General features: G+C 35.1%; 4 protein-coding genes across 5 annotated transcripts; 2 read left to right on the top strand and 2 right to left on the bottom strand.

Moving 5' to 3' along the window:
• Window positions 1–958: 958 nt before the first annotated feature.
• LOC145604183 (tryptophan synthase alpha chain-like) lies at window positions 959–5,227 on the top strand. Its single transcript, XM_081660128.1, has 9 exons — window positions 959–1,235; window positions 2,451–2,597; window positions 2,672–2,737; window positions 2,840–2,948; window positions 3,370–3,446; window positions 4,143–4,220; window positions 4,355–4,432; window positions 4,664–4,723; window positions 4,806–5,227. Exons 1-9 carry the CDS (start codon window positions 1,035–1,037, stop codon window positions 4,938–4,940), a joined length of 951 nt encoding a protein of 316 aa, XP_081516254.1. The 5' UTR covers window positions 959–1,034; the 3' UTR covers window positions 4,941–5,227.
• A 659-nt stretch (window positions 5,228–5,886) lies between these two features.
• Window positions 5,887–9,387, bottom strand: LOC145604189 (V-type proton ATPase subunit F-like). The gene is made up of 5 exons (XM_081660132.1): window positions 9,229–9,387; window positions 8,871–8,961; window positions 8,085–8,166; window positions 7,271–7,353; window positions 5,887–6,232 (listed from the first exon to the last, which is right to left on the bottom strand). Exons 2-5 carry the CDS (start codon window positions 8,931–8,933, stop codon window positions 6,071–6,073), a joined length of 390 nt encoding a protein of 129 aa, XP_081516258.1. The 5' UTR covers window positions 8,934–8,961; window positions 9,229–9,387; the 3' UTR covers window positions 5,887–6,070.
• A 530-nt stretch (window positions 9,388–9,917) lies between these two features.
• On the bottom strand, window positions 9,918–19,006 carry LOC145604175 (histone acetyltransferase GCN5-like). Of its 2 annotated transcripts, none has more exons than XM_081660120.1 (13): window positions 18,313–19,006; window positions 16,797–16,861; window positions 16,606–16,686; window positions 16,295–16,366; window positions 15,636–15,804; window positions 14,332–14,375; window positions 14,055–14,154; window positions 13,230–13,298; window positions 12,436–12,490; window positions 11,617–11,735; window positions 10,814–10,907; window positions 10,435–10,576; window positions 9,918–10,347 (listed from the first exon to the last, which is right to left on the bottom strand). In XM_081660120.1, exons 1-13 carry the CDS (start codon window positions 18,940–18,942, stop codon window positions 10,287–10,289), a joined length of 1,701 nt encoding a protein of 566 aa, XP_081516246.1. In that variant the 5' UTR covers window positions 18,943–19,006; the 3' UTR covers window positions 9,918–10,286. The 2 variants fall into 2 exon arrangements, with proteins under 2 accessions (XP_081516246.1, XP_081516250.1); XM_081660124.1 differs by having other exon boundaries at window positions 12,436–12,487.
• Window positions 19,007–20,195: 1,189 nt separating this feature from the next.
• Window positions 20,196–21,170, top strand: LOC145577959 (protein ELC-like). Its single transcript, XM_081635373.1, has one exon. It carries the CDS (start codon window positions 20,196–20,198, stop codon window positions 21,168–21,170), a length of 975 nt encoding a protein of 324 aa, XP_081491499.1.
• The last annotated feature ends 86 nt before the right edge of the window (window positions 21,171–21,256 follow it).

Here is a 21,256-nt window from a genome sequence, read left to right as displayed (position 1 = left end):
CGCTTGCTTGCTACTCGGACTCGATGGAAAACCTGAAAATTAGCGTTCTTAATTTTTACGAGTAGCGTTTACCTTATTTATTTTTGTTTGTTTATATTATTTTACTGAAATTAAATTATTTTCCCAATACAAAAATTATTAATGGTTGATAAACAAAACGAGAGAGAAAGAGGGGATAATGAATTAATCAAGGGTCATGGAAGTGGTTGTGTGCACGTTTCCCTATACAAATTTTATTGCACGTTTCCTAATACGTAGTACAAAAATTGTTAATGGTTAGGGAATATATAAGCATTAAATATACTTTTAAAAATGGAATTAAGTTAGAAGTTCATGTCAAAATCACACACAGATCGGTGTAATAAATGTTAATTTATCTTCAATATTTCCCTATAGGGCTAAATTGGAAATAATTTTTGTAATCCGTATTAGGAAACATGCAACAACAATACTTGAAACAGAGAAAGCACACCTTGTTGCACATAACTTGAAACGGAGGGAATACTAAGAGGTCGTTTGGTTCACTAAGTTGGAATGGATTGGTATAAATTCTATATCTCATACCAATCTAAAGTTGTTTGGTTGATACATGAAATGGATTCTCATACTTGAATAATAGTAAGAATTATGAATCTTGGGAGAGGGGGGATGGGGAGTATGAGATTCTAAGGGATTTGGGTGGAATTAGAATCCCATAAATATGAGATTTCATACTTAGTGTATGTTCTCTTCAGCTTAATTTCAGTTCAATTCAGCTCCAATTAGTTCGGTTTCTAATTTCCTTCTCTCATTAACAGTTCATTTTAGTTCATTTCAACTCCAGTCTATTCAGTTCAGTAAATCACAACAGATCCTTAAATAGCCCAACCGAAGCAAATAAAACCATGGAAAGTTCAACCAAACAGCCCCTTGATTAATTGGAGTAATTATATTTTGTTCCATAACATTAAAACTGAATATATAAGCCCTTGTTCAAAGCAGCAAACCAGAAGTGAGAGAGAGTGAGCGTTTCCCTTAGATAAGAACTCATTCAAATGGCTATAGCTTTCAAAGCTACTTGTTTTCTGCAACACAAACGTTTCGAAACGCAACCCTTTCCTTCTCCTTCATCCTCACTCAGATTCCGAAACGTGTCGGCAAAGAAAACTTTCGTGACAATGGCTTCCCTAGCTACCTCCGCTCAACCAGTTGTCGGACTTTCTGAGACTTTCAATCGATTGAAGCAGCAAAACAAAGTAATCTTCTTTCTCTCCTTCGATTTTATCATCGTTTTATGAATCTGGGTATTAATCTCGTTGAATGAATGGTTTCAACAATTGGGGTTGTTGTTATTTGACTAATTCTGCATTTGGGTACTTTAAATTCAAGAAATTTGCCACAAATTTCAACTAGATTTTTGAAAAAAGTCTTAACCTTTTTTTTTTTTTTCTATTTTTTTATTTTTGATTTTTATGAATCGGAAAGGTTTTGTTTCATGTTAATTATTAATTATTCGATTGCTTTGGGTGATTATATGAATTTATAAAATGTATGTGATTTACACTTTACAATGCATGTGAGTAATATTTAGGGAGGCATAGAAGAGGAGAAATTGGAAAATATATATGGCCCTCTTCTTCCAAATGTCTTAGTTTTAAAGGGATTTTGATGGGATTATAAAACTTATAATTTTCCTTTGATGTCATGATGTTTGCTGTTATTCATATGGTCTGATGTTGTCAAATTGGAGGAAACTATTATAGGTCCTGTACTCTTGTTGATTGTCGTATCTGATTGTGAGACTGTGAGTGTCTGTGTAATTGAATATATTTTACTTGGATAGTTGTGTAGTGTGTTTGCGTTTTGTCAATGCTGAATATTTATTTGCAAACATTTGTGTCAAAGGTTTGTGTTCATGTCTTCATAATTTTCCTGGTGAAATGAATGGATAGATGAGTTTTCAATGTGATTGCTCTATGCGTCATACTTACCTCTATTATTGGGGTTTGATTGATTAGTTTTTTGAGTAGAAATGGTTGTTGGAAATGATGAATTACATCTTTTGTGTTCATCACAACCCTGATGGGCAATTTGTAATATTTGAAAATCATGCCATTTATTTACACATGTGTTCAGTAATCAGTACTATCTTGTTCAGTTATTGTGGCTTCTAAGTAAGTTATGTGGGTACGTTTCTTTGTGTTGTCCTCTGCTGCATTAAACATTAGGATTTCATCCTCTCTTTTGTGCTTTTGGATGATATATATTGCTGTTATGCTGATCTTTGTTGCATACTATTGTTTGCTTGAAGCATCTCTCTTGAGGATTAGCTTCTGTGATTGCAATCTTGTTGTATGTTGACGGAAATGGAGGGGATATGAATCAAATGATTGAGTAACAGTACTAAGGATTTTTTCCCTTTCTAAGTCTGTTAAGTCCTAACTCTTGTTAAATATGTATGTATTACATAGGTGGCATTAATCCCTTACATCACAGCTGGTGATCCTGATTTGTCAACCACAGCAGAAGCTCTGAAAGTGCTCGACTCTTGTGGTTCAGATATTATAGAACTGGGTGTACCATACTCTGATCCTTTGGCAGATGGTCCTGTTATTCAGGTAATTTAGAATTTTGTTATTGTGAATTCTGTTGCCAATCATTTCAGAATTTGAATGTAGGTATGTCATTGTAGGCTGCTGCTACGCGTGCCTTGTTGAAGGGAACCAATTATGATAACATTCTCTCCATGCTGCGGAATGTAAGATCCCGTTGTCTCATTTTTTTTAATTTTATTTTTAATCTGAACAGTGTTTCACATTGGTAATTCTATTATTTCTAATCTTCTGCTCTCCCTAACCAGGTCATACCACAACTTTCTTGTCCAATTGCATTATTTACATATTACAATCCCATACTGAAACGTGGTGTTGAGAAGTTTATGTCTACTATCAAAGATGTTGGTGTCCATGGTATGGTTTTAATTTTGATGTCATAACTTCCATGTTTTAGAGCTACTGTCATTTCTTTAAAGAATTCTGAACTACTGAAGCGAGTTGACAATTTCAACTACAACCAGTGTTGCCAAATTCTATTTGTTGTAGATGAAGGCCACAGATAGACTTACTTTTGTTTAGAGGAAAATTACTTAAGAGGAAAGGTTGTACTCCATAGATAGAATCAACAAACTATTAACAGTAAAGGAGAAAATACATTAGATGCTGATTGTTAGTTGCACAGGAAATAAGTGTAAATTTATTCTCTATGAGGTTAATTTGTTGCTGCCAATCTCATTTGATATTCATCCATCTTGTTAATAAAAATTTGAGCCACTGAGCTTGTTTTCTTGGTGTACGATAACATTATGTTCATGTCCAATATCTATCCTTATAGGGTTGGTGGTACCAGATGTTCCCTTGGAGGAGACAGAAATCCTAAGAAGGGAAGCTCTGAAGCATGGAATCGAATTGGTAGGCTTCTTCATTTGACCACTCCATATTTTGGAAATTGTTTTTTTTTTTTTTTATACAGTTGCTAGTAACGTAAGTATTAGCAGGAACAAAATTGCGAGGTTATGCTGTATCTAGAAAGCTGGCCAAAACCAAAAAAGTATACTTCCTCATAATATTTATGATGAAAGCTTCTTATAACTCTACAGGAGAACTACATGATAATTAAAACATGATTCATTATAACCCGGATGGCCAGGTGTAATCTAGTGCTCTCAATAGATTATGTATATACATAAAATTGTTTTTGGTATTGTGTTTGAAAAGGCTATTGGTAGCGAGCCAGTAGACAGATAATCACCTTGTTTAAGCAAACTAAGGAAAGCCACTAACTTTTTGCTATGCTTTTAAATGAATAAGATTGTTAGGAATAAAATCAGGTCAAGAATAATTGATGTGTAGTAATGATAATTAAAGAAAATTAAACAAAAATAGGTAAGAGTATTGTGATATTTGTTGCTGAATATTGCAATACATTTGATGGGACAATCATGATAATGATAAGAGGCAAGTTACAATAAATTTTTTTTTTTTTTTTTTGAGTTTGTCTGTTTTTTTCCTCCGCCTTGTTTGATGGGTAAGGAGAAATATGATTGAAGTATTCATCAACAATGTTTACCTTCTGACCTGTTCTGACTTCTTGTATTCATGGTTTAGGTCTTGTTGACTACACCAACCACCCCTAAAGATAGAATGAAGGCAATTGTTGATGCTTCAGAAGGCTTTGTCTATCTTGTAAGATCTCTTCTTGATTATATGTAATACATCATTTGTGATTGGAATTTAACTGTTGATGCGGGACGTGGTGCTTGCTTATGTCTTCTAGACAAATCTTGCTGTTTTGTGCTGAATAAGCTCTTCATGAGCAGGTGAGCCAAGTTGGAGTTACTGGAGCTCGAGCAGATGTTGGTGCACGAGTTGAAGAGCTACTTGGTGATATAAAAGAGGTGTGTTCATTTGTGAAATATGCAATTTGTTGCTCATGCAACTGCATCATAATTTGTTTTTATTTGATATTTTTAATCTGGCACGCTGTAGGTCCATTTCTGAATATTATTGTATCTGATTATCTACTACAGAGTACATGTTTTAAATCAAAATATGACAAAATCACTACCTCCATGTAATAAAATTTGCAAAATATTTGTTTATCTGACTCTTTCCCTCTTTGTACTTAGGCTACTAGTAAGCCTGTGGCTGTCGGCTTTGGTATCTCGAAACCTGAGCACGTAAAACAGGTGAATTTTCTAATAACCTGCTTGATATGATCTTGGACTGCTTGTTTATGATGGTGTGATTTTTTTTTTTGGGGAGCCGTAGGTGGCTGGATGGGGGGCTGATGGTGTGATTGTTGGAAGTGCCATCGTGAGGCTGTTGGGCGAAGCCAGTTCACCTGAAGAAGGGTTGAAAGAACTCGAGAAGTTTACCAAGACTTTAAAGTCTGCCCTTATTTGAGAGTGGTTAGAAAAAACCACTTGAAACATCATTATTGTTACCTGCATCCTAGTACATGTAGCGCTGCCCTTTCAAGTAGAGTGATCATGTGTGTAGAGTTTAGTCTGGCTGTTTGTTTGAGAATGTCTCGCAATTACAATAATGATAGATCAATCATACAATAAGGCTCCTGTAATAACTAGCAAGTATTTGTGAGCCATACTGTTCCGTTTTAGTATGAGAATCCTACATTTTGAGCTTCAGTGGAAATGATAACTCAATTTATTACGAATACTCTTTTTGGTGAATATTCAGCCATTCTTTTTTATTTCTGTAATTTAGATTGTCTCAAAAAGTCGAGCTGCTTTCTAAAGTTTATCAAGTTAAACCTTTTGGTACTGAACTGTGCTGTGAGAATTATTGCTGTACTAAGATTTTTCAATATGTAATCTTAAACACTTTGATCTACAGTGTTATTAAAAAAAAAAAAAAAAAAAAAAAACCTTTATGGCTTTATACTACTCTACTCTTAGCCAAGAATTCCACAAGGATTATAATTTATAAAGTGACTTACACCAGTAATAATACTTAATACCTTTTGTAGTCTTTTAATAGTTCAGTACAGTACAAAATTCTGCAAAACTTGACACGAATTACCTTATAAATTTGTCAGAAAAATTGGTTCTTTGAGTGACACAGTTTTTTATTTTTGGTAGTGGTAAGAATATACCTATGCCTTTTTTTTTTTTTTTTTTTTTGGCAAAGGGTAATCCCAAATTGCATGTAATGCCAAATTCTAAATTAATAGACCAAAACAAATCTCTCATGCATCACAATCCACTTCAATGTGTCCTGCATTACCATTCAGTGCATACATTGAACGATGCACTCCCTCGAAAAGCAAAGCTTGTATGTATTGGTTGATTAGACAATTGAAACAGATAAAAACATGGTTACCAATGCTGAATGGAGCATAAAATATGGAATTGCTGAATTCATGTTTGGTTCAGAAACAGACTCGTTTAAGGTTAACATACAAATGTAATAACTTAATTACACTCTTTATTCTGAGAACATAAGAATGGAATATCAACTCAAAATGTGAACAGTTCTACAAACTCAAAGCATTCAATATTTAGACAAACATCTGTCTAAAATCTGCTGGATGCTGATTCAGCGGAGAAGAGGTACTTCACCCGTGAAAGAACTGAGTCATGAGCAGCATCGTAGGGATGGTCCTTAGATGGGATCTCCAAAATTGCTGGAATTGGTTTGTTGTAGCTATCAACAAGGAATCTAATCATATTTGCAATCTGCAACAGGGCAAATGGAGCTTATTATGGGCAACCAAAATCAGAGAGAGAGGGGGGAGGGGGGACAAACCCGAATGCTTAAACATAATCAAAACAAAGGAAAAACCAACCAAAGGATCAGATAGAAGCAATTCATAACAAGATGGGAGAGTAGTTGTGGCAGAGTGGTTGTGTAAGATTCCAAAGAACATTATATGATCTCAGATGCCTCCCTTACCATCACTTCAGGGTCCTAAAAATGGTCTGATTTCGTGTATTATACTTTTTAAATTAGGTCTTCAGATAACATATTTTTTATTCAACAAGGTTATAAATTGAAGTGCTTCCAAGGGTCCCCAAAGGGCCCCAAGAGGCCTATTTGGTGTCGGGAATTGATCGACCCCACGTTATCATATTTTAAGATGCCTTGTTTTGCCTAGCCTTGCGAAGTTATGTTGCCTTGCCTTGGCAATTGTTGCCTTCACCCTAAGGCAAGCCAACATGCTACCCTCAATTGCCAAAAATAGGTGTATTTTTTTTAGTATGCGGTGTTTTTATGCCTTGTCCTCATGCCGTGCTCCTTGCCTAAGCCATGGCGTGCCTTGACTTGGGCAGAAGTACCCAGCTCCCATGCCTTGGCTTAAGCAGCAGCGCCTAGGCCTTGGCTGGGCAGCATCAGCTGAAGACGAGCTCGTCTTCGGCACGGGCAAGGTCCCCCCCCCCCGAGGGGGCTAGGGGGTTAACGGTCCGATTGTGCATGGGCAGCAGCAGAGACACTGAACGAGGGGGAAAGAGCATTTACATAATAGACTTCTTTGATTAAATCCATAGCTGGGGCTTGTCTCTTATCCCCCCCCCCCCCCCCTCTTCCCCCCTAATTCGTAACACTTAAGTTAACTAAACTCAGAGACTCTAAATAGTAATTAATGGGAAGAGAATATGCAACTTCATTTACAAGTCAATCAGTCAATAGAACAGTCAAGTGAGCATCTACTATAACAACAATCACAATAAGACAAATAAAGATAAATATAACTTAAATCAGCAAATGAAACTTACATATTGGCTGATCAATACGATTGCTATGTCCTCCCTTGCTGTGAACTCCTTAAATGCTTCTTCAATTTGTTTTACCGTTGTTTCTAAGTAAGATAAACAGGGTCAATGAGATAACACATAACAGTACCAAATTACTTCGTATAAAAAAAGTTTACCAAGAGTAAGATTAGCAGCTTAAAAAACTCAATTTTAATATACGAAAATTATAAAATGTCTATAGAATCTGGCTCGCCCTGGGGTTCAGGAGCACAAGCTCCTGTCTTATACAGTGGTTGAATGTAGAGTAGTCATAAGCTGGGACAAAAGTATACCACAAATAAATAGATTAAGCGCAAAGCTAAAACCATTGAGAAAATTTTGTTATAATATCGTATACTGACACAACCACATCTTACTATTCTTATAATATGAAAAAGGCTTAGCATATGATAGGAAACAAGAATCAATACATTGCATGATTACATTTTAAACAACCGAAAATTTCTTTTCTTTATCTTTTTGTTCTTTTCACATCGAGGCCTCGTTTACAAGTTTACAGTAAAGGTCAACACTTTCAAATCAAGGCATCAAAGGTGAAAAGACAAAACACCCTTTTTTTTTCTTTTTAGCTTACATAGAATACAACTCACCAATAAGATAGAATTTATCACTATTTCTTGCATTGAAAAAAGGCTAGTAGATGCAAGTCAAGTTGATATTCAACAAAGGTACAAAATTTTTCAGTGCTTGGAAAAGGGTAGAAGAGATTACAACTGTCGCACACTGAAGTACTAGACTACAAGCATTATATCATTTTGAAGATTCAGGCACTTACTATTGTCCACAATCAGGTAATTTGTCTTCCTCCTGATATCAACGTTACCAACTCCAGCAAGCAAAAAGCCAGTAATGGTGTCCTACATGTAAGGAATTAATAAGATAAGCTTATAAAGAACATCAACAATCCAACATAAATCTCACTATTGCGAGAGTTTGATGTTGTCATGATGTAAGCAACTTCCCTCCACAGGCTTCAACCCCAAGAGGCCAAGAGCATGATTTTATATTAGTCCATGCAGTGTGTCTCTTATATAGAAATTTGGAAGCATCCCAAATAGCTCGAACTTGGAATACATTCAAGTTTGATCAAAATCTAGGCTCTCTTATATTATGTAAATTTCTTGTTTCAAAATCAACAAAATTCCAATAAAAAAGTTGATGATTATTAAAAAAACTCTAATCGAGGATATAAAACAAAGCTTAACCAAACTTGCATCATCAATCAGCGATAAAATATGAAGGATCATAAATTCATAATTCTTATAGGCCATCTAATTAGCATCTGAGTTGCAATTATTAAGATAACAGTAACACAATCCTGCCAACGCTTCGGAAAAACACGCCATTGTATCATCAAGTTACCCTCGATATCACATTGAGCACTGATCACTAAGATTGAAGCTAAAGCATATACAAATTCAATTTGACATGCTCATTCAACCCAAATTTTCATCTTTCTAAAATGTTTAGCTGCAAAATTACACCATCAAAACTAAATTTACACCTCCATAACCTAAATTACAAAGGGTAAAAAAAAAAAAAAAAAAAAAAAAAAAGGTACCTCATCAGCAATAACAGCAATGAGTGCAGAATTCTTATTAGGGATTTGAGGTTTGTTCGACATGGTCAAACAAGGTCAACAATCAAAATTTCTGCAAATCAAAGAAAGATAATACTTCAATTTCATGAGATTCAATCAATACAACTCATATCATCATCAAAAACCTAATAAAATTTCAAAGACTAACAAAGAGCATAAAATCGAAGGAATTACAAATCAATCAACATCAATAACAAGACATTTTAGGCATCAATTGCAATTTTATTAAATCAATCGAATCGAAATTTTAAAATTTTTAAAAAAAATTGCGCAATGTAGATTAAACTGATAAAAATTGAAGAATTGTGGAGAGATAAACCTGGGATAATTGCTCAGATTAGAGTGGAATTTTGTTGGAATTCGGGAGTAAAATTGACCTTGAATGATGAACACTGATTCTCTTTCGAACGAAATTTAGACAGAGCAACAGAGATAGATAGATCTGGGGCATATAAACAGATTACTACTACGGACTACTTGTCTCTTCTTGAATTTTTTTTTTATTTTTTATTTTTATAATATTTATTTTCTTAAGTTTATTAATGTGTTGATCATTAATATCCTGCGGTAAATGATATATGGATCAGTTTTATGTTGGCTCTACACCCTCGTCAAGGCCCAAAAGGCCAAAACCGCTATTATCTTATTCGGAAGCCTACTCCAGTTTGAAATTAGTTGTCACGTGATGTAACTCATGTCACTCACGTAGTGTACAATTTGCAATCCAATTTTACATACGTATCCATATTAATTAGGTAATGGCGTATTAGAAAGTCTAATCATGATTATAATTGATTTCAATGATGTGACATCTTTTTTTCCAACAACCTAATACGAGTACCTCTTTTCTCTTTTAATTGCAAAGACGCAGCGTTGGGCATGCACAACAATTAAAGATAACCGAGTTATTATGTATAATGTAGCTATTTATTTTGGACGGGAGAGTAAATTGCTTTTGCCAAGATCTCTTTCTAGCCCTAGCATTGATAAATTGCAAGGCAATCAAAATTGACAAAACAATAAATAGTGCTGTCATACAGATGAGCTGATGATCTACAATTTACAAGCTAATGGACGATAGGAGCTTATCGAAATCAGCAAGCATTGAGAGGTAAAACCAACAAATTAATTGACAACACTTACAAAGTTACAATCAATTATTTTTCATAAATAAACTGCTTCTAATATGAGATTCATCAATATCTAATTTAACAATCGGATTCTAATTTAACAATGATATCAATGGTATACAAGTTCGATTGTCCATCAACAGCTGCAATTGGTATGTCATCTAGGGTTTCTAACTAATGTCCATCTCGCATATATACACATTATTAAGGCCGCGTCCTTGGATCATATTACACAGTTGCCTGAACTTTACTTGAGAAATGGGACTCCAGCTTGCAAATTTGCTTTACTTGTGAAATGTGCCTCCAGCCTGAAAAATAAACCAGATAAACAAAAATTCCAGCGGAGATCATAGTGTACTAAAGTTGAAAATGATGTTAAACAGATAAAAACATGCCTGGTTGCACATTTATAGTAAATAGTTTCTGGGGAGTTATAGGTACGTGCATTCTCAAACATTCTCCGGGAATCAGCAACAAACATCTCAAATGTCACATAATACATTTCTGAATCCACCCTCTTTGACATTGTTTTCAGGTCTGCATCATAAAATTTGTGATATAGCATTATTCATTAAAGCCTATATACATCACAAGTAAAATCCACCAGTTGCTCAGTGTTGAATTACTGATAAAAGGAACTTAAAGAATTTATAAATAGCAATGAAATAATTTCAGTTTGGTCGAAACACACAACAATGCAAGTCACCCAGCTAATTCAACTGGAAACAAAAGATTACTAGAATGCCAAAAGAAGTATGTAGAAATTGCTCATACCCATGGGATTCTTGATGATATCGTAATAATCAGGCACGTCACGAGCATCAACCGGTTCCTTAAATGGCCAAGCATCAGGATGGTCTTGCATAGACTGTGTTAAGGAGAAGAAAATATATCATCACAAACTACTCAGTGCTTCAGTGTTATTCAAGTATAATTAAACCAGGGAGTGGACGTTACACTGCATTCAGATTAAAATTTAAGGAACTGGTTCCTTATATGGCCTGGTATTAGGATGGTCACGTGTATAACTATTTAAATATAACATATTCATTACTATTTATGCAAGGCTTTAGCAATATTGTAAGCATCAAGAGTTAATCATGGCAAAGGTATAGCATACATCACAAATTCACAACCATATCATAGTTTCTTAATAGTCAAAAACATTTTTAAGCAGTTTCAGATATAGATGTCTATGTCCACAGCATAGCTGCATAGTAGCTTCAAGGCAGCTGAAGCTGAAATTATGCTTTTCATTCCAAGCAGGAGCTTGACAGTTCAACTCCAACACTACAGAATAATCTTTGAAAAGGCATTCCTTGCGCTGGTGCCCAAGCACTTAGAAATGGTCCTAAACGGGTATTTTCATCAAGCCATACAAAAGCACATTGCAACAAACAAAAGCTCAACCTAAAGTCCAAGGTCTGCAACCAATTTTTCAGCATAGAATCTGTAATAATTTAAACGTGAACCTCATGCCCGTGCATTGCACCTAAAGCTCAAGGACCCAAGTGCCTTGAACCTTTACAAACACTGCTACAGAGAAAGCAAAAAAATGCACAAGCAGAGAAACTAACCTTCAACAGTGAGCGCATGAACGCAGTAAGAGATTTCTGATATGAGGCATTGTCCCCAGAAGCAATTGAAGGTTTAAACCTTGAATGTCCATATTGCTCAGGTGTCCACCCAGCCTCTCCTATAATAACATATATTAACAAGATCAATTATCAATTACGATATGTGTGCGTGTAGTTTTATTAGTAACATTATCACTGCAAAAGTAAATCTACTAGATCTGATAACATAGAAACTCTACAAGTGGTGCTGAGGTTTTGTCTTCTGAAAGATTATGTTTTTAGTTTTAAAATGCTTTAATTCTCCCCAAATAGTGGGTGTATACAATATGCAACTCACACACTGAAGAATATAAGCAAGGACAAAGAAAGAAGCAACATGAACCCCAAAATTCAACTACCAGCACAAACACAAAACATAGGCTCAGCATATGAAATCAATACCAAGTTTCAAGCCAATCAGAAAGCCAGTACTCCATATGTACGTTTTGATTACACACTATAACAAAAATCGTATAATGTACAAATCCCAAATACTTCTGATTGGCTTGAAACTAGGCATTGATTGGTAGAAAAGAGCATAAATAACTATGGAGGGCATATGAGAAAACAATGGATGACTGGTTGATATAACCCCATATTATCTGATATATTTAGGTCATCAATGCAAAACAATTTACAATTAGTAGGTTGAAAGAAGAATCCAAAACACTCAAAGAAAGGAAATTCATCAGAGAATATTATACATCAATCATAAGAGTTGTGAAAACGTAATGTTTAGAGATATGCATCACAAATGCAGAAAAGATTGACTCTACTTACTCAATCCTGGAATGTCCTCGACTTTGAAGACTTTTTTGGGGATACCAGCCTCCTTCTGAACAATATACTAAACAGTTAGATAAATTCTGAGTGTAATCTTAAAGATTGTACAGCACTTGAAAAAATAATTTTTTGAAATAAGCTGTCTCTTATAGTTCCATGTGTACGCACAATTAAGAGCCAAGTAAATGATTAAAAAAATAAAAAATCAATGTTGTCTCCAAAATAAGCAACAAACTCCATTTTCTCTTTCATTTTATGCCATGAGAATAATGCCTTTGAACAATTCCTAAAAAACATGAACTGAGAATAATCACTCACGCCTTCACAGCTCAATAACTTTAAAACTCAGAATCTTTTAATGCCAGAACGGCAATAGTATAGGCTAGACCTCTCTGGCAGGTCATTAGAAAGTGTCATGATAAGCAAAAAATGATTGCCTTTAGGAAGCCTAGAAGCTCATTGAGATTAAGTAGTGTGCCTCTGCACACCTGATTAGATTTTCATCTCAGTTACCCTTGTGCAGTGACGTGATAACAAGGAAAACCGTGATTCTAAATGCATCGTTTTTGTCCTAAAAAATTACGAAAAAAAAAGTGACTTCTATTGCTAATTTAGTCAGTCACACATTGATTGAGTAAAATGATCTTGATAGAATAGCATTTCATAATTAAAGGAAACATGCGCCTCGCTTCACCAAGGCATGTGACTTTGCCTTGCATAATTTGCCAAGGCTCGAAGACTAACATCACTTAAGTGCAATCATGTCTTTTAAAAGCTGGAGTTGTAATTACCTTCTGAAAATCAATCCCAGGGTAGATAGTATGACAATTAGAGAGCTCTCGGATTTTCTCATCAATGGCCTGCATCACCCAGACAATGAGGTTATTTAAAAAAAAATGTGGTGTTCCAACAGAATAAGAACTGTCAAACTAAATTAATATAACCCAAACTAACACAGGCAATTTTCCAGCCGAGGAAAGTACTTTATGGCTAATTTCGTATGCAGAAATGAGGAGTCAGGAGTAGGAAACTAGAAACTACTCTAACAAGGGATTGATTCCAGCAAAATATATGCTTTATACAAGGGAGAGGAAAATGGCTAGGGGATGGAGAGGAATCAACTCCAACCAGTATTATCACCAAATGAAGGGCTAGATTTCAGAAAGTGGGGGTGGGAATCATGGGACTACAGTTTCCATATTAAATCATTACTTAATGCAAATGTTATTGGTACTTATTCACTCCATCCCCTTTTCTAATACGTGTATACCAAATACAGAAATAAGAATGATAACTTTCATTCTTGTTACCAACAATAACTTTATACACCTTTTTCCCTATTCACAAATATGATTACCACATACCTAACTAGTTGTAGATTAAGCTTTGCTGAGGCTACAAAAATGAGCAAACCTATTGCCTATAAATACATGCCTGTATGAGAAATAAAATCCTAATTGCTCCTTAACATCATACCAGAGAAATGTTGGCATGGAGAGCTTATATAGTTGCTTATAGCCTTACGGCATTGTCAAATAATTATATACCAGAAAACAACATAAGAGGTGAAGGAGTTAATGTGCCAAAGCTACATATGCAGGTTTGAAGCTTGTTACCTGTCTCTGACGATGGATCATGGTTGACAAATCTGTATACGGAAGCTTAGGATCCATTTTGCATTCCATAAGGATTCCTCCATCATAATCTTTAATGTACCTTAAGGATGACACAATAATACATAAAGGTATAAATAAAATACCAAACAAATTAGCCAATCAATCCACAAAAGTAGAAGACAGAGATACAAGGAAGATGGTGAACAAAATTTATTTACTTATAAAACTTTGTTTCCCAACTCTCATACATACAAGTGGTGCAGCTTGAAAAACTTACCCATGCCATATGTCCTTCTCCAAGGAGATTTCTTTAGTAAACCCCTACAGAATATAAAATTGGAACAATGTCAGCTACTATTCCAAGAAAAATAAAAGAAGAAAGAAAAAAGATGAAATACAGAAAAATGCAGTATCAGCCAGTTGAAAAGTGCCAGAGGAAAAAAAAAAGAATTTTAAATCAAACAAGAGTGTGAATCCAATTCTTCAGCTGAGGCCCATATTATAATCACAAATTCAAGTTCAGTATGAGGTTCTTCTTGTTCTAGGTTTGATTTTGTGTTTTGTTCTCATGAGAAAAGGGATAAGAATTTGGTATTTTATATCACCTTGCAAAGTTAGCACCTGTTGGTGTTGATCAGTGTTGGGAATTTCATTGTCCGACACAAGCTTCACCATATGTATTTATGGAAAGCTGTCTTTAAAGTGATATAAGCACCAACATTTTTTCTCCAATTAAAATAATAAATTTCAGTATAAGGCTAAGTCACATGAAATATAGGTTCTTTACTTTTGATCCATAGAAAAACAAAAATCCTGCATTGGAAAGCTGGTTCATCATTCATCTGCAGGTTTACCTTAGTTTACCCCAGTGACACTAGTCTCAACAAAAAATCACACAAACACACAATTTCAGAGGTCCAAATCTCAGGCTATAGAAACACAAGAATCATTAATGACACTACTCGACAGGCTAGATAAGAAAACAATATTAGATACTTAAAAGATACATCCAGCTTCATTTATATCAAATTGGCCTATACAAGAAATTAAGAAGACCCAGAACCCATCATAATTTCTAATTTTTCATGTACCATTTGGATGTTAAACTACTCCACTTGACACTAGAACAAACCATACACATGGAACGACAAGAGGCATATTTAGAGTACCTTATTCCTCCAGGCTCCAACTTAGGCTCTTCTCAGCTTATTTTTGCTGAACTAAACTTATTATAGGCTTATTGCAAAAAAAAAAAAAAAAAAAAAAAAAAAAAAAAACTAATTTTTGCTGAGTTTACTAATTTTTGCCAAACTAAACTTATTTTTGCTTAAGTCTTCCCTAACTTGTATTATACACTTTTCCACAATTCAATTTGCTGAAAACAAACTTGTTCTTACTGAAAATTATTTACAATAATCTGAGGAGAACAGAGCTCTAGCCAGTTTGATCCAAATCATTCTTTTTGATGAAAGTAATAAGGCATATGTGGAGGAACCTTTTGTTGTTTCCTAAGATCAGGATAACCATTAAATCTAATTCAATCAATAACGCCACTAAAACAATCATGGATGATAGCTGTACCTGTTTGATGAAATAACCAACAGCATTATTGTCTGCGTAAGTGAGAAAATGACTTAAACCATCAACATCGCGTGCATGCTGTTTTAGGTGATTCATAAGTCTAGTGCCATAGCCTTTTACTTGTTCATCCGCAGTAATAGCACAGAACGCTATCTCCCCGAATTTTTGGCTGTAACATACCATAGACAAAACAGTCAGAAGCTATAAATGAACCAATCACCTATGCAGAAGGTGATTTTGCAGTTTGCACACACAACAAAGCAAAAGAAGGAAATTGAGAATATTGTAAGAACTTGCATCAGTGCACCTAATATAGATAGGTCATGCTAATAGAGTTCAAAATAGCACAATGAAGGTCCTTTGAGACAACAACAAATCTGTCAAACAAATCTACCTAGTTACACAGCACCAATATCTTACAAAAAATTGTAATAAATTTTCTCTCACAAAAAAAATTTATGTAACATTCAGATGTACACTGAAGTAGAACTTGTTGAACTCTGTATACAGCATCACACCAGAATAAAGTTATGTTCACAGCAAAGTAACAAAATCAAGGCAAGTTTTTGGTTTCTCCTCCATCATCCATTTTCTCATAAAGAACATGATGTCATGACCCAGAATAGAAGATAATTAAATAACCTGAACCTAGCATATACCTCTTGTATGGACGGTAAGTGATGCCACCAACAACAGTCGAACGTCTGATTACCATCACAGATTTATGGCTTCTGCAAAAAATTCAGCACAATAATGGATGTCCTAGAAAGCATCAGCAACTTGGTAAGGTCTGGAATAAAAATGCACATTTGCAATATATCCACTCCCTCACCCTTTTCCTTTAACAATCTCTCTCTAAACAGAACAGGGATCTTTTGCAGAAAGATTTATGACTTTTATGGATAGAAAATTTGTAGGAGCATTTATAAATTTGCAATTAACTCTGCAAACATCACGCATATGGACATACCTGTCCATAACAAGACGAACAATGTATTCCTTTGGCATGTTAGGAAGTTGCCTAGCAAATATATTTTTCAGCCCTATCAGCCTGAATAACCAAAAACAAAAATTTCAACAATTGGTCATCACATCATTTCTTTACAGCAACAAATGAAAACATTTGTTCATATAAGCGTCCAGTGAGTAATATTAAGATACCAAACCATATGCTCATCAACTCCATCATTTGAAAGACATAAGAATCTAAGTTTTCCAGTCTCCTCCTGCAAGATTCAGATTTCCTCGTAAAAAAGATGAAAAGCCATCCAGAGAAGTAAAGCTTGAATATCAAGACCAATGTAAACACCAGTTTTCTACAGAAATAACAGTCCGTATGTTTCTTTGCTGGTGTAGCATGACCTAACTATTTATTAAGGTTATTAGATACAGCCAAACAGGTATATTTTCCAAAACCATAGGCAGTTTTTAGTAATAATTTGGTATACAACCAAAAACAGATCATTAAAAGTAATGACTTAAACTACTGTACATAATGAATGAGGTTAAGCCTTTCTTATACAACCAGATAGGGATAAGGGTACTGCACATACAGAAAAACAATATTATGCAGCCAAATTTAAATTAGTTTTAAGAATATGTTCAGTAGCAGCTAATAAAGTTCAGTTCACTGCTTAAAAGTTAAAATTCAAGGTTACTAAATCATTCTGTGGATAGCAAGATAAACCCAGTTCAGTATGCTCAATCTTCATTTAAAGACATTATATATTCAGTTCTGCACTAATAAGTTCACATACGTTTGGGTTTAAGCTAACAATTCTACATAATGTACAGCGCTAATAAGTAAAGATAAGTGTGGTTCAATTAAGTAAACAAGTTTGTGAGTGAAAGCAATATGCAGATTATGCACACTAATATATGATTGCACAAAGTCCTTACCCCTTATAATATTACAATAAGAACAATGCTACCTGAATATTAAGAATTAAAAATAAACCCTGAAAAAAGCTAACAAGAAGAGTTACAGTTCATTAAGCAATCACAATGCCTATCTGACTAAAAAACGTTTCAAGGAACTTATTTATTGGAAAAACACATGAGAGCAATACGAACACTTGAATAAGTACAGTTGAGTTTCTATTAAACCTTAATTGATAAATCCATACTGATTTAGAACCAAACAAATCTAAATTGCCAAACAAAACATCAGTCACACTAAAAGCAAATCTCTTTCAGCATTTAACCAACATTTAGTAAACCTTATTATATCATACAGAGTTACTTCGTACGGAGTACTAACTAATTGCTCATACTCATCATAAGATCGCCAAGTGGATGCCCTCTAGTTCCACGAAGTCCAACCAAAATTACATTCCATTAGCGCCCACAAATATGTTCAATTAGCCATCGAAACGAACATTACAACAGCATCATTGTAGTTTGTTAAAAGACTAGGTAAATTATATCTCCTTTACATCTTTTTTTTTTTTTTTTTTTTTTTTTTTATGCAGCTCCCAAATTCTGCAACAATGAACTATGAATCCAATTTAAACAGCAGAATAACCTAACTGGATGAAATAACTCAATTCGAGCCATGAAATTAACAAAATGTACACATAAAAAATGCTGTATCACCCCAATCAATCAACTAATCTTCCAATACATTAATCAAAATTGCAGCAATTAACGAAAATGATGATAAAATTATCAAATATACCTCACGCTTCAAACCTTCTTCTCGAGCACTATAAGCACCACTAGTCTGAATATTCTCCGTAAAAATACTCTTAACAGGATCTTCCTTCACCGTCACACCACTCGCATTAGCAGGACCAACAGGAACAGCACCACCACCAGAATTCGCGCCATCTTTCGCAGAATCAGGAACCTCAACCTTAACAGAAGCACCATCAACCTTGCTAAGCTTAGTACTCCTTGGCGCACCGTCGAGGCGAGCGGCAGTAAAGGTACGAATAGAGGAGGAATCATTGGGAGGAAAGTTATCGTTATCGTCGTCATCATCGTCGTCGTTGTCGGCGGGAGTAGCGGCGGCGGCGTCATCGGAGGAGTTATCGGCGGGAGTAGCGGCGGAGATGGAGTCGAGATCGTCGGTGGTGTCGGCGGAGAGGAAGGAGGAAGGAGGAGGAGCGTCGTTGGTGGTGGTGGTGGGAGGAGGAGGCCGCTTGCGTTTGTTGTGGTGAGGGTGGTGGTGGAGAGAGGAGGTTGCGGCGGAGACGGAGGCGGAGGAGTGGGAAGGAGATTGGGATTGCGAGTGCGAGTGTGAGCTCCGGGAACGAGCTCCGGCAGCGGCGGTGGTGGGATTCAGGTGAGATGGGTGCGAGTCCATCGCTAATCAGTAGGCAGACTAGCCGATGTGACGCGAAGCCGTGAAGAGAATAATCTGATTTCAACTCACGGTAATGTGGAGGTATGGACTTGAGTTGTGTACTTTTATGTCTTTATCCGTCTCTAAAAATTACCGTATCGAGTAAAACATTTTGATTTTTTACACTATTTACGTAATCTATTTTGTTTTAGAGATATTTAATGATATAATTATTGGTCAAAACTTTGTACTCTATATTAGAATATGTATATGAGAATACAAAGTGAGTATTCGTGTTTTGACACTTATCTATCTTTAACCGCAAAATATTTAAATGTCAAGTGATTACTGGTAGTTATGTATTAGGTAATAGTTTTATACAAATATATAATACAATTAATCAGTTAAATTAGATTATGGGGCATCGCCCCGGGCCCAATACTAGTTTTTGCATTATTATACGTGTATATGAGAATACGAAGTGAGTAATTAATCATGTTTTGACACTTGTCTATCTTTAACCAGATAGTATTTAAATGTCAAGTGATTACAGGCCTGTTCTCATATGTTGAAATTCAGTTCAGTTCAGCTCAGCTCAGCTCAGTTCAGCTCAGTTCAATTAAGTTCAGCTCCTAATTTCCTTCTCTTATAAAATATTCATTTCAGTTCACTTCAGGGTTAGTTCAGTTCAGCTCAGTTCAGCCAATGAGAACATGCCCTACTTATAGTTCGTACTTAAAACTAGTTAGTTATTCCGTAAATCAGATAATGCAACTACTTAGTCATACTCCGTATCATTGAAGAAAAAATCTGAAGTCAATATCAGAATCAAATTATCGATTCTATCTTATTATTAAACCCACTATAAAAAAAAAAATAAAAAAAAAAAATTACGAAAGTATAATTTTAGTATATTCCGATGGTATAGAAATTAGGAGGAAATGTCCCTAAATATTACATAAGACGCTATCTTTATTCTTCCTTAATCCTTGCACTAACAATCAATGGATAAGCGTGTAAACAAATCTTAATTCTTGATTAATGAAAATTAAAAAAAAGACTATAACTTAAGCTGGTTGTTATCTTGGTCAAGGCCACTTAGTTTAATACTACTAAATGGTAGATGACTTGGTATAATCTTAGCCCTTAAGATTGTTTATAAAATTTGGCAGTCCATAATATTATGAACCCCTTGAACATTTGCTTCTGAAACTATATATTATATCATAAAACCATATTTTTATGTATTTTAAGCCATGAAATCAACATCTTCAATGGAGTTTATAGACACTGCCCTTTTCAAAAGTAGTTCATTTGAACTTTCTTATAATCCTCTCCAAAAATGGTTAATCCGAAAACATTTTCTTAAACTTTTCCAAGATTTCCCCTGTTTTATACCATCAACTAACAAATTTGATCATTTTGATGGTACTTCTATGAATCTTTTGAACGTTAATGGTTTTCTTCATGTCTCGGATTTCTTACCTGATGTTCCTCTCATTATTTGGCTTCATGAAAATTACCCTTTGGTGTCTCCTATGATCTTTATCCCATCTAACCCGGATTGTCCAATTCGCGAAAACCATCCATTTGTTGATCCTTCTGGTGTTGTTACAACACCTTACTTATTAGATTGGGACCAAAAAAAGAGTAATCTATGTGATCTTGTACACAACCTTGTAGACCTTTTTCAACTTGAGCATCCTAGCCTGCCCGAGACTACATTGAAAGCGACAATCCAAGATGATCTAGACGCGAGGTTTTATGATGATTTAGATGTGAAAGAGACTATCATAGATGATCTTGTCAGGAAGATTTCTGATGATTTGGCTGCCTTGGATGTTCAAGTTCAAAATGATATCGAGAGAGAGTCTAACACCCAAGCGAAGCTGAAAGAAAGAGGAGATGTTATAGATGGTAATATTAGTGTTCTTAAGGATGAACGCGACAATCTTGAAAAAAGTGTGGCAGAAGTGGAAGAGTATAATGATAAGCTGTCAGATTGGTTGAGAAACACCCAGAATGCTTCTTCAACTGCTGATGTTCAAATAGTTGGCGCCAAGTCGAAGATGATGGTAGAGTGTAAGGCTGCAAGCAAGGCATTAGACGATGTGCTATATGCTTTGGACGAGGCTCTTGAACAAGGTGTGATAAGTTTAGATGTGTACATGAAGCAAGTTAGGGTGCTAGCTAGAGAACAATTTTTTCACAGAGCTATGTTTTTCGAGTTAAAAACACCCAGTTCCTAAATTTCATCATTGTTTTGTAAATTTTGGCTTCTCAATGAATATTATTGTTTCATCTCTTTCCAAAATTCCAGCATGTAGTATTGTTC

The sequence above is a fragment of the Chenopodium album genome, chromosome 2, assembly GCF_948465745.1.
Source record: "Chenopodium album chromosome 2, dcCheAlbu1.1, whole genome shotgun sequence".
Classification (NCBI taxonomy): Eukaryota; Viridiplantae; Streptophyta; class Magnoliopsida; order Caryophyllales; family Amaranthaceae; genus Chenopodium; species Chenopodium album.
Note: the sequence above shows the minus strand (reverse complement) of the source record. Positions and strands in the feature narration are given on the sequence as shown.